Source organism: Seriola dumerili, unplaced genomic scaffold (genome assembly GCF_002260705.1).
Source record: "Seriola dumerili isolate Sdu_G_001 unplaced genomic scaffold, Sdu_1.0 BDQW01000161.1, whole genome shotgun sequence".
In the NCBI taxonomy this organism is placed as follows: Eukaryota; Metazoa; Chordata; class Actinopteri; order Carangiformes; family Carangidae; genus Seriola; species Seriola dumerili.
In genome coordinates this window covers 2389961-2402596 of record NW_019174416.1, presented here as the reverse complement: position 1 = coordinate 2402596, position 12636 = coordinate 2389961, and the positions used below count along the sequence as shown (strand labels likewise).

The 12636-nt window shown below is 39.5% G+C and overlaps 1 protein-coding gene across 2 annotated transcripts in view; it reads right to left on the bottom strand.

Annotated features, from left to right (window-relative positions):
- The window catches only part of ctnna1 (catenin alpha 1), a 79185-nt gene that overhangs the window by 18310 nt on the left and 48239 nt on the right, over window positions 1–12636 (bottom strand). For both annotated transcript variants that reach the window (XM_022752103.1, XM_022752102.1), the window contains exons 10-15: window positions 11106–11198; window positions 10264–10420; window positions 9295–9495; window positions 7226–7377; window positions 3645–3755; window positions 762–943 (exon numbers count right to left, since the gene is read on the bottom strand). In XM_022752103.1, the coding sequence (XP_022607824.1) occupies window positions 762–943; window positions 3645–3755; window positions 7226–7377; window positions 9295–9495; window positions 10264–10420; window positions 11106–11198 (896 nt within the window). The remainder of the gene's footprint in view (window positions 1–761; window positions 944–3644; window positions 3756–7225; window positions 7378–9294; window positions 9496–10263; window positions 10421–11105; window positions 11199–12636) is intronic.

The window sequence follows — 12636 nt, the reverse complement described above, 5'->3', positions numbered from 1 at the left end:
TTTTGAAGCCATATTTTCTGCAAAGATGTTTTGTTCTATTCCCGCATTCATCATGACTTGATATTTTTCTGTTTCAGCCATTTCTCTGCCATCTTCATTGTCTCACCAAACCTCTGGCAAGGGTGAATATGGCCACCCTGTAACAGCTCTGCATTTAAGATTTACAGTGCACACCCAGCTTTATTCATGAACCAGGGAGAGGGAGATTTGACGCACTGCTTATGCTTGTGCATATTAAGATTAAGGAAGGATGGAAAAATAATCAAGAAGAAAATCCTACCTACAGTGCTGCTTAAGGAAAATGAAGAGCATTGATGCATGAATACTAGTGTTAAACTGGGTACATAGCATTGTGCAGATAGGGGCAAATGCTGGGAAACAAATGTAGGCTTATTTGGTGATGTTGGGTGTATTTGACACAGGCTTAACTTAAACACGCATTCTGTCTTGGAGGCATTTTGCTTGAATTGCACAACTGCTGGAATATTAATGTGAGGAGAGGTTAAGATGGCATATGCATATCTGCCCTGTGAATGAAGACAGAGCTACAAAGACTAAAAGACAAATACACAGAACACAAAAATTTCACTCACATCGATTATCAATCAAAGGGATTATTTAAAATGTGCAGCAATACAACAAATCATTCATTCAGATGTATTTTGATGCCAGAAAAACATCTACAATTACAAAATTGGCCATAATTTGCTAGGGAGGAAAAATGGCTCCGGGTGTGAGCCAAGCTGTTAGTCCAAACTCACCTGGTGAAGTCTGTCATCTCCATCATGATCATGCACATCTGCTTAGCCAACACAATGATGTCATTGCCGCTGTCATCCCACTTGGATACCTCAGCATCCAGCTTGCTCTTCTCTTCCTGGAAGCTAGCCACCTGTTCAGCAATCTTCGCCTTCTGCTCCTGGGGCAACTGGGCCATGATAGCCTGAAGGAGGAGTTATGGAAAGAATAGACTGTTAGCGCACTAGACCTCAACATACTGTTACTGAGGCCATTTCTGTATCTCCAGGGCATTTTGTTTTACATCATCCCCTATGGTTTCCATGGATGCACAAGAGTTTTCTTGCCAGGGAAGAGCATGAACCGCTGTGTTCCTAGTTTGACTTTTTTCATACATTCTTACATTTGTACACATGCTTGAATGATAGCTATACTATTTAGGTATTACTATTTATTAGGGGAATCTAATGCAATCCAGTGCAACAGCTTTGGCATATTCTTCCCTTATGAACCTCACAATGTTCAGTTTTTATTAAAACATTGCAAAGGATTTTAAATAAACTATTATCGTTATTATTACTGAGGTTAATTAATGGTAGCATATATTGAAATGCGCTTCTAAGGGTGGAGGTCTTATGTGCTAAGATTGCAATTCATGTAGCTATTTTTCAATCTCCTCTTTATAAATAAACATCAAAGCTGCAAGATTGACACATCTCTGATAGGCCCAGGTTAAATGGGGATCTTTTTTTTTTATATACAATAGCTGGGTTCAAAATGGGGCTCACTGCCTACCAAGTAATATCATCTGACCTCCCCTAAAAATATATTCACTTATTGAAGTCAGTGCTACTGTCCACTGAAGAAGATCAATATAAGGGCATTTGTTTAGCGGCACTTAATATCACGTGCAAATTTGTTTAGCACCATTTCTATCCATCCTCTTAGGCTTAGACTGGTTAAAGGGCAGTTTCCAAACAGGCAATCAGACATTCAATGAATGAGCTCGTGAGGCCGAAGTGGGCAGACACTTAAGAGCAGGAAATCGAATATCATCGCAAGAGCGTCCATTCCATTACTGGTAAATAGGACTCTCTCTCTAGAGTCGCCTAAGCTTAAGTAAAGCTGCCCAGTGAAGTGCAAAGATGAAACCCCCCCAATCTACCTAAACAGTCAGATAATGTTCGGTGAACAAAACAAACATCATGGAAATGTACTGAGGGATCACTCAATCATTTTTAAGGTTTTTAAATCGAATCATTACTCTGTATTTTTAAGTCATAAATGCAGTAAGCCTCTAAAGTTTCAGTAAAGTGTGAGTCTAAAATGGGCAAAAGTCGTTTGTCAAGGGAGTAGATATAACCACTGACAATAGTTGCTTTCACACATGCACTGCAACCCTGATCTCATCCAGACAAATCCCGGAGGAGCTGTATGTGAGAATGCAAATGTCTGAATCAGTTGGACCGGACATAAAACGGACTTTACCCTGCCAGCTCCCTAGTACTGTTCGATTGATCCAGTGTGTGACTAAAGCAGGTCATTGTCTGGAGAATTCACAGTGAGCAAGAGGGCATGTTGATGATGTTTCTATTATGCCACTAGCACAAAATTGGCAGAATAAAAACATCCGAGAGTGAAGAGGAAGGATTGCCTAACTGGAGAGACAATCTCATTCTGGAACTTCTGTCAGTAAGGACAAATTCACAGCAGGGAACAGCAAGAGATGCGGTTCTTTGAACATTGTCCAGAGTTCATATGAGAACACAGTTAATGACAATGCTGGTCTATCAAGTTGATTACTGTGTGGATAACCACTCAAGACAAAAGGACGGACAGAGCAACAATTCAAGCACACAAGAGCTTAGATTCACCTCTTCTAAGAAGAGGACAAATAACAGCAGACTTATCATCTGCTGAGAGTCTTTTGAGGTAGCCTACTGAGTGCTGGAAAAGTGACCTGAGCAATCAACATATCAACCGCCAACACGAATTCAGAAAAGGACTTGATATCTGAAAAAACAGATAGCGTAGATAATTGAAATAATTCTAAAATACTGGAGGATGTGATATGCAAAAAATAATTCATTATGGTTACTCTCTTATGCCTACTCAAAAGCCATAAGCATGGATTAGACAGAAGAAAGGAAGACATCATGGAAAGATCACCAATCTGCCTTAAGACTTAGAGGCTGAAGGATACTTCTGCCTGAAGACTTCTTTTGTCTTGAACTCACTTGACAAGCAGGTCTTTGAGTTGTGGGTAGCACCTCTTTCATCACAACAAACAAGACCTTGTTGTAGGAGTTGTAAAAGGAATAACTTTTTACAAATACTTGGGTCACATCTTCTATGCTGGCACCATGCCAACTGTGCATAACCCTTTAACATTAAGTATGAAGTGGGGTGTTTTGAAAGAATAGTCGCTGGAACATTAACATGAACATACTGTTACTAAGGACAATAAATAAATCTGCACTGTAACAAGTAAAACAATTACAAACTACAGTGGAGGGCATGAGGTATGAAACTGCTCCTAAAATGTATTTCATTGTACCAAGTGATTACATTTTTCTTCTAACACCTTGTCAAACACGCAACATTAATTTAATCAAGTTGGATGGCAATATTCAACTCCGTAACTGAAGCATATAACACAAGCTTGTAGGTCAATATTTAACCATCTTGAAGTACGCCTCTGTTCAGTGGGGCACTACTGAATGCAATCTCCTATATCAAAAATATTAAAAATATAATTGTGTGTACTTTCAATATGTATGTGTTTTTCTTGTGCAAATATCTCCCTCTTCTCACAATTAACAACACAATTAACACAATTTAAGATTTTAGAGGTCTGATCAGACTCAGGAATGTTTAAATACTACAAGAAGCAATGTAGAACTTACCCGTGCACTCTGGCCAGCAATAAGCTGGTCATCCTCTGTCTGCACACTGGTCCTGCTGCGAACATCAAAGTCCTCAGTCTCAAAGTCAGAGTCATCCAACTCCTCTGGAGTCTGTCAGGGTACAACAGAGTAGAAGAAAAGAGCAAAGGAAGGACAAAAGAGGAGACAAAGATCAAAAGGGTGGGGAAAAGGAACAAGAGAAATGTAGAAAAGGGAAAATGGGTTAAGAAAAAGCAGTTAGTTGTGTGTGGAGAACATAAAATAATATTGGCATTCTATAGCCCTTTGAGCATGATTAAATAACCAACCTGCTTACTATCTATGAGAAATGCCTTGGCGCTGCCAGCCAGGGCAGTGTCAGATAAATGTCTTCCTCCCCATAGCTTGGTACAAGAAAACTGTAAACTCTAAATGAATTTGTAAATCAAGTGTAATGTGCTGCCTGTGCATTTTGAGAGGGAAAATGAAGGTACGAGCTGGTATGAAACATATTGGGAGCAAAACGCTACAGAGTTCCATCTGTCGCTGCTATCTGTAATATGGCGGGTGACGCATGAGTTGTGTTCTTCTAGAGTGTTGCTACTTCATCTCTGTTTTTTCACCTCTTCCCTAGCATTGAATACAGAACAAGCCACGAGCAACTATTTTTCCATAAATATTAATATTCAAAAGAATTTCTCAACAGGTCATGCTTACGGCAAAATACAATACTGACTGACAGGAAAATGTATTTGGTGGTGATATGGGCACAGGGAAGATGATGTGGACAGATAAAGGTGCATTATCACACCTGTGCCGCTACTTGTGCTTATCCAGCTGTCTCAATACCTCCCTTCTGTAATGGATTTGGAGCCCTCACATCTAAAAATAGCTGAAGGTCTCTGAACAACCTTACACTGCTTTATGGAATGTAGAGATGCTCTTGTTCTCAAGGGAATAGGGATATGGTTTCAGATACAAAGCTGTAGTGACTCATAGGCATCTCTTTCAACCCAGACAATGCTGTTCAGTGGGGCAGAGATATCACCTGCTGTGGCCTGTGCAACAGATAACCTGTGAATGTGGGAGGCTCAGAAATGATAGCTCATGGTGAGCACCAAATGGGAAATTACTGTAAAGAAGCAACAACAATTGCCTGCAGTTTAATAAAACAAAGGTTTTGACAAGGTAGTAGTGCTTTCACAGTAAATGAAATGTTAATACTGTTTTTCGTGCTGTGGCCAAATACATTGCCCAGCATCTGAAATGCTCAGTTTCACCTCTCTGTGGCATATATGACCAGATGGTAATTGAAGTGCCATAGTTAATAGAAGACAGGGACAGAGTTAAAATTACAGTATGACAATGCTAAAAAGCAGACATTAGCCTTATCTAGTATTTTTGTCCGCTGCAGTAGATATGGACAGGACAGTACAACAGTAAAATCCCCCATTGTTATTCTTTTGTGACATTCTGCTCATTCTGCCTCTGTGAGTATACCATTTTTCTTTTTTTTGAGGACAGAGCCGGCAAAATCACCTTGGGCTGTGACGCACTGCACAAATCATAAGGTAACGACAGCTGCCCCCTGTATCTTGCTTTCAGCGGCTCCCTGACTTTGACACGGTTTGATGTCTGGCATATTCTGTGATGTGGCTGTAGGTGGGGAGAGGGTTTTACCCACCTGTCAAATATCCGAGAGATGTCCAACACAGACTGCGTATGCACCACTTACAGAGGTTAAAGACTTGTCTATCTTAAGTAGCCCCAACTACACACTTGTCTGTTCTGATTTAAGAGTAGGCCACTGTGCAGTTCATGCATGTGAGGGTTTATAGAAAGATGCCTAGGGAGTGTGTGCTTGTGCGTGTGAGTGTGTGCGGACATGCCCTCGAGAGAAATTGTGTCATAGTCCTCTCATGCTGATTTGCAATATTTTATATTTCTCTGGACTTAGAATTGAACATGCCTAGTTTCACATGTGCCACTGAGGGACAGTTCAGCCAAAGAACTGGTTCTTGAGGACAGAGATTAATGTATTTGATACATTTGTCTAATCTCATTACAGACAACAGAAATTAAGAGTAGGCTTAAGGAAACTGCTGTGCGGATGCTGCTGAAAATTCAATAACTATTTCCAGCTGAATGAAAACCACAAAACTTGAGATGATTACTTCTCACACCTGATCATGAAATCCAGGCAAACCTGAGAGCTGAATCCTTTTTCTTTTTCTTTTTTTAAGATAATGAATGAAGTCTAAGTTGAGTCTCATCGCTATCTCCTGCTCTCAGTTAATGGCAGACTGAAGCTGAAGGATTAATTATAAATAAGCAAGATTTTCATAAACCCTCCGTTACTTTTACCACACATGCATACCTACACACACCCACCCACCAGGTAGTGTTCAGCACACGCCACAGGCCCAGTGTTAAAAGCTTAATCAATCTGGATAACAAGAGTGGAGCTGGGGCAGATGGAAATTGAATGTAGTTCTCAGGCTTGCGGTCTGACTAAAGAATGCTAATTAAAACCTCCATCTTAAATCAATTGCTTATTATAATGCAAATACTGCATAATGGTCTCTCTCTCATTTGGTTTTTGTCTATGTCTGTGCAGCATTATTAATGAGAGCCCAGGCACAGCTTTGGAGCACCACTGTCAACACAAAATGTGCCGTCAAGACTAATGATTCCAATTCTAAAGATTAAAGTGTTGAAAATAATGGAAGATGACATAATACAACCAACTAGCACATTGTAACTCAATGTAGTAAATACACAATTAGGTACTGTTACACATGAGAAGCAGTTTAAACAAATCAACTTACTTCTTAATATATAAGAAATTAAATTTGGCCATTTGAAGTAGCTAAGTAGTTATACTTTAAAACCTTAAGAACTATCAATTTCTCCTTACAACTGCAGTGGGTTCTGTTTTCAGCTCATTGTCAGTCAATTAGGTAACGCTTGAATGGTACCCAACTACCATCTGTCTCAGTTATAGTTCCACTCAAGCAAAGGCCATTAACCCACAGACAACTAAGGCTGTTGTTACACTAGATTGCAAGTCTGGTCAATTAGGTCAGCTCTTGCCTGAGACAAGTTAATCATTGGCTTCTAGGACCGCACGCACATACATTTTCTCGCATACTATTAAAAATAGAATCTGGTCCACAAACCAGTGGCCATGTATATATAATTACATTACACTACAATAATCAAGGACTCTCACAATGTTGTGGATAAGATAACTTCTGTTGAAATGTTTTAAATTAAACCACATCAAATCAACGCTGCCCATGGTTAAGGAATGTTATTCTTTATACAGGGTTTTTGTTGCTTTCAGAGAGGTTGTAGCTCCTTAATGTGATCAAAGTGAAACCTTTCTATAAATGTGCAAACATCCAGATATGAAAGAGTATTATTTATTCGTGACATTTTGAACTGACAAAAATGTATAAAATACAACTCACAATGTGAAGACTCTATACATATTATAAAAGAGCAAATGCTGTCATTAAAGACAAATAGTGATTTTCACACTGCAATGATCTGAAAACCAAGTCTCATGTTGCAAAGGTGGAAAAAATAGTGTGACTTACTCTGATCATGAGGACAGCCTTGCGAATGTCACGAATGCCATCATATACAAGACGGGATGCGTCAATGAACTCATTCTCATCCACAGGTTGTGAGGGGTTTGCACTCAAGGCCTCCACCGCAGACTCCACTTGCTCTGTGAACCGTGGCATGACTGAAGGAAGGTGAGATGAAGGGTGGCAGGTAGAATGGAAAAAGAAGAAAACATCAATGAAAATTCACAAAAACACAGAGAGCATTGGAACATAAGTAAAGACAGCACAGCGTAGAAGACAAACAGTATTCGTACACCTTGAATGAGGCATGTGTTATGTAACATGAATATTTGAATTGAATACAGACAGAATGACATGTTGCATAAACCAACTGTCAGCCACCACCTCCAACACAAAACCGAAACAGAGTCAATGAGTTTGTGAAATCATTAGCACTATGGTGAGAATTTACATCTCTTCCAGGTCTATGACATTCCTCCCAACACTGCAGGTTATCAAAAGCTAATTGACATATCATCAACACAATCAGTCTATTAAGGAAATTGTGTAATTATTGATTATTATCAATGATCCCCTCAGAGATAAAAGTATGGCCTAATTCTGATCTGTTGGAAGAAAAAAAAACAATGGAAACAGCTGCCTCAGAATAATCAATTAAAAAATTAAGTGATTACATTTAACTTTGACAGATGAAATGTTGCACCATTGATCTACTCACTCACTGCCTTATGTGGTTACAGGAAAAATATGCAACAAAATGCTGAAGCAAATAGATCCCAGATTTGGCATAACAGCATTTTCCAATAGAAGGTTTCACAAAGCTGTCCCAGCGGACATGTATTTTGCTCCACTGATGATATAATAACAGCTCCAGAGGGCTCTCCAGCACATCTCCATTATTAGTATTTCAAATTCACTACTTAGGATTCAGCTGGGCCTTCATGGGTGAGGCATGGATGTCAGGATGCAGATGTGGAGGAAGAGAGCAGCAAGAGTAAGAAAAAAAGAGGATTTGGTTTTGTGCTTGCAGACCGTTTATAACCTGGAGGCTTCTGTATGAAAATTATGTTAAAAAGAAATGTGAAAATCTGGTCATATTGGGATTTTTACAGTCACAGTCATCACTTTCCTCAGCATGTTACTGATGACTCTTTCAAATCATTCCAGAGAGACAAAATAATGCATGGTTCACCATGTCAAATGTACAGCTAATGAACTTTAGGGGCTGCAACCAACTTTTAGTCATATCATTTTTCTTAGCAACATCCTACTACCAAACCAAACACATTATACTGAGATCATGAGCAAACATTGCCTTGCATTATTGACAGTCACCCATCTCAGCCAAAGCAGAAATCCTGCTTAAACTACAACTACAACTGAACAGTGCCTGCTGTGCAGATTAGTAGTGTCAGTTGAGTTGGAGGTAGTTGGATCTCACAATGTAGCATCCATAATAAATAAGGGAATGGCTGAAAACAGCCTTTTCTACGCCAGTTCTGGGTATATCTCAAAAATGTTTTCTTTTTTAAATGCACTTAATATTCATACTTGAAATACCATAAATGGGACACCCATACCAAGATAAGTTAGATAATAGATAGGTTCAGACAATTTGATACATGTTGAATCCATAATGAGCAAACAAGTAGCAAAACATTCAAGGGGGTTGTACATGTTCACTACGCCTGTATCACTGACAAAGACCATGTAAGGAAATAAGATAAAAAAAGAGGGAGGAATGTTTGACCCTCTTTCTCGTCACACTCTGCCAAAACATGGCATCCCTGTCGGGTGCATTGTATCCTGGCTTTACGAGTAATCCACCAATATGGACGCATCAGCTGTTAAGCAAAGAGCATAGGTTCTCCCTTTTGAGTGTATCCACTAACTATGACTGGGCAAGTGCAGAATCACAAAAATAAGGCACATAGATGCTACAGTAATTCGAAAGCTAGAGACGTAATCATGGTCTGTCCAAGTCTAAGTTATGAGAATTTGAACATGTAAATGCACAGTCTCTTTGGCAGAAACCGACCACTGGTTTTCATTACATTATTATGTTTCTGTGGTACCTGTGTCAGTCAGTAGCTTGGTAGCCTCCAAAACCTTCTCTGTGTAAACTCCAGGTTCATAATTGTCCATTTCAGAAGTGACCACATGGACAACTCTGGCAGCTCGGCCTCGAATAGCCCCAGCAGTGCGATCCAAACCATCAACATCTTTCTCCTGCAGAGCGATGACACACTTATTCACATCCTCCAAGATGTGGTTCTCTAGGGACACAGAACAATGATGCAGTTATTAGTGTATACTTTTTATTAGATGAACACTTTACTCCAAACATGTCATCAGCCTGCCTGGTATACTGGTATTTTCATTTATTTCATCCATGACTTGCTAAAAAGAAGCAAATGCAAAAATGGGACATGTTCATATTAGTAATAATGACAAAACACAGAGTGAGGAAATTCTCAGCCTTCATTCTGTGTTTGTATAGGGCTGAAATTAAGAGGGCCACTGGGAGGCTTAAGTGTAGGATGGGGAGGGCTGAAGACAAATTCTCAGATTGCTTATTAATGGGGAGCCTGTAAAATGCAAATGTCCACTGTGTAAATTACAGTCTGTCCTTGGCTGGAGGTGAGAGAAGTCACTCTGCTTAATGCTTAATGAGAACTCTTTAAGGGTATGCCTGACAAACCATTTGTGTGCTTTAACACACGTGACAGGATGTCAATTTCAGACGCAGTTCTGCTGATGCTTCAATGCTTTCCTCTGTGGAACCCAATCAGCCTTGGTATGTATGGCTCTCATCAGAAGAGACTAATACTACAGATCCTTTACAGCTGTTTTAACTCCTCTTAAGAGAGGTCTTAAATGCTGTGTGCAAATCTCTCTCAACTCTAACCAATAGTGTTGTCTACCAATAAAGAGTGCACTGTCTGTTTTCACATTTCAAAACATCACAAATCCTGATCGTTCCAACAGTACAACACATTCTTTTGTCCCTTCATGGCAGTAACATGCAAATGAATAGCACTTACCAGAGACACAAAGGAAGTCATCAATGGATGTTATGTCATCAACAGCATCAGTGAGGACGCGGACCTGCTTCTCCCACTGCTCCTTGAACAAATCCATATTGTCCTGGGCCACTTTACTGTTGGGCTTGGCAGCAAGGGCTAACGCTGCATTAATCACCTGTAATCACCCAATTATAGCCATTAAAGCTCCATTACAGCATAGCCCTCAGCCACAACATTTGCATAGGTTGATTGCACGAAGCCCCCCACTCTCCCACCTCAGTGTTGGGACTGCAGCATGAAGCCAATTCATTCCTGGCAGTGATTATAGACACAGGGTGTTTTGAAGGATTGAATGAAATAAAACTAATAGCTGCTTGTTTTTGAGGAAGAAACATCTGTGGGTATCAAAGCTGAGGATGAATGGGAGTCATTAGATGAGATTAAAAAGAGCAGTGGCAGCAAAGTGGAGAGCTGGCGCAGCTCAGAGGTACAGATGAGGGACTGGTATTTAGCATGGTAAGACATATGAAAGATGGGTTCCATGGTGGACACAACACATGGACAGCAAGACTTCAGGTATTGATGTTTCAACTTTTTTCCCTTGCTCCACCTGACTGCTCTATATCCATTATGATGTACATGAAATTAAAACCACAGAGTTGGGTCAAACCATTTGCAGTAAAAATATGTATTAATATTTAATTATGTATTTACAGTGTTAGAAGTGGATGAATGTTTATAAACTTTTATTTTTATATTGGCAACTCTAGTGCCAATATTAAAACACAATGTGGCAGACACTCAAAGAGGTGCACAATCAATGAACTGGGTAGAAGTTGCGGACAAAACTGCCAAAGTACCTGTGGGCAGAGAGTTTCCAGTTGAGATGCTGCCATGCGGACCAGCTTCACTCCCTCCTCATTGTTGGAGATGGAGCATGCCAGGTTGGCCACCTAAGCATAAAAGAAAAACACACAAATCTACTTTTTAGCCACAGACAGAGACTCTGACACAGAGTTATTTTGAGAAAAAAGAGAGCAATACATAGATACATAATTAAACTTAATAAGTTCATTATGGGAGCCTGGTTTCGAGATTCTTCTCTATCAGAAATGGAGCAGCTCTACAACATAACTAATCCCTGTGGAATACAAACCCACTGCTGAGGATTAATTTATAAAGCTGCTAAAAATCATACAATATGATGCCACAGAGGGGAAAAAGGCAGAAGTAGGAGGGAAAACAAAAGCTACGCTACTGAATGAATAGATAAAATAAAAGTTTTGTATTTGTTTCCCAAAAAATAGTTCATTTTCTCAAAATGCAAATATAAGTTGTAGCTGCTAACTCAAGGACTGGGTTATTCTCAGCGACTAAATCACAAGGCTGCCAGATTGCCATTACACTCCTGGAATCAGAGAGGAAAATATTCCTGACACTTTCAAAAACCGAGCAGTCGAGTGAGAGCTGGAGTGCTGAGGTAAGCAAGTCTTGCTTTGTGGCTGCCAATGTTTATGGTTTGTGAGTATATTTTCATGTATTGACCAACAAATCAAGCTCTCCCACAATTATTTCTAAATATTCTCACATCTTCCAGAGTAACATTATGCTTCTACTCATATTCAGAAAATTTAGGTCAGATACTATGAAGATTCCCATTGGTTGGTTGGGATGTGCTGGCAACAATGCTGAAACAGAATGCCTGGGATGTGAGGAACTGTGCCAAAGTAGGATTATCCAATAGACAGAAAATGTGCTGAAACATAATCAATTACAAAGGCAAAAACCAACGGCTGATTGCATTATAGCAGGAACAAGGACTGAAAGGTTTTTAAGAAAAAAAAAAAAACCTGGGCCTTATTTTTGTAGCTGCAGCCATCAATCTGTTATATTCACCAATTCAAATGCTGAGATCTGGGTCACGCAGCAACATAAGCAGTGAGAATCTCATATGTTGTAAACAAAACTCTATTTTTACAATAACATCTAAAATTGAGTGCAACAGAACTGTCAGTTATGATCATACGCTGCATTTAAGTACTACATGCAGTCACAGCTATAGTCGGATTGAGCAAAGCCAAACTTTGCATTTGAAAATCAAATGAATGTTTATAATGGATAGCTTGGGTATTAATCTTAATATTTGTAATTATTTTCTCTTCAAAATAACAAGGTTACAAACACAATTTTTCATTCAACTTGTGCCATCCACTGATTGCTCATGTTTGCCCTACTGAACTCTACTGAGTTCTAGGGTCTTAAGATTTAAGCTGGTAGATAAAATGCTACTACAAAAGCATAGAAATGTGGGGCAAATCTATGTAAATAAGACTCTGGTTGTTAAAAAAAAATTCCTTTAAAGCGTTGGTGGTGGAATGCCTCACTGGCTGC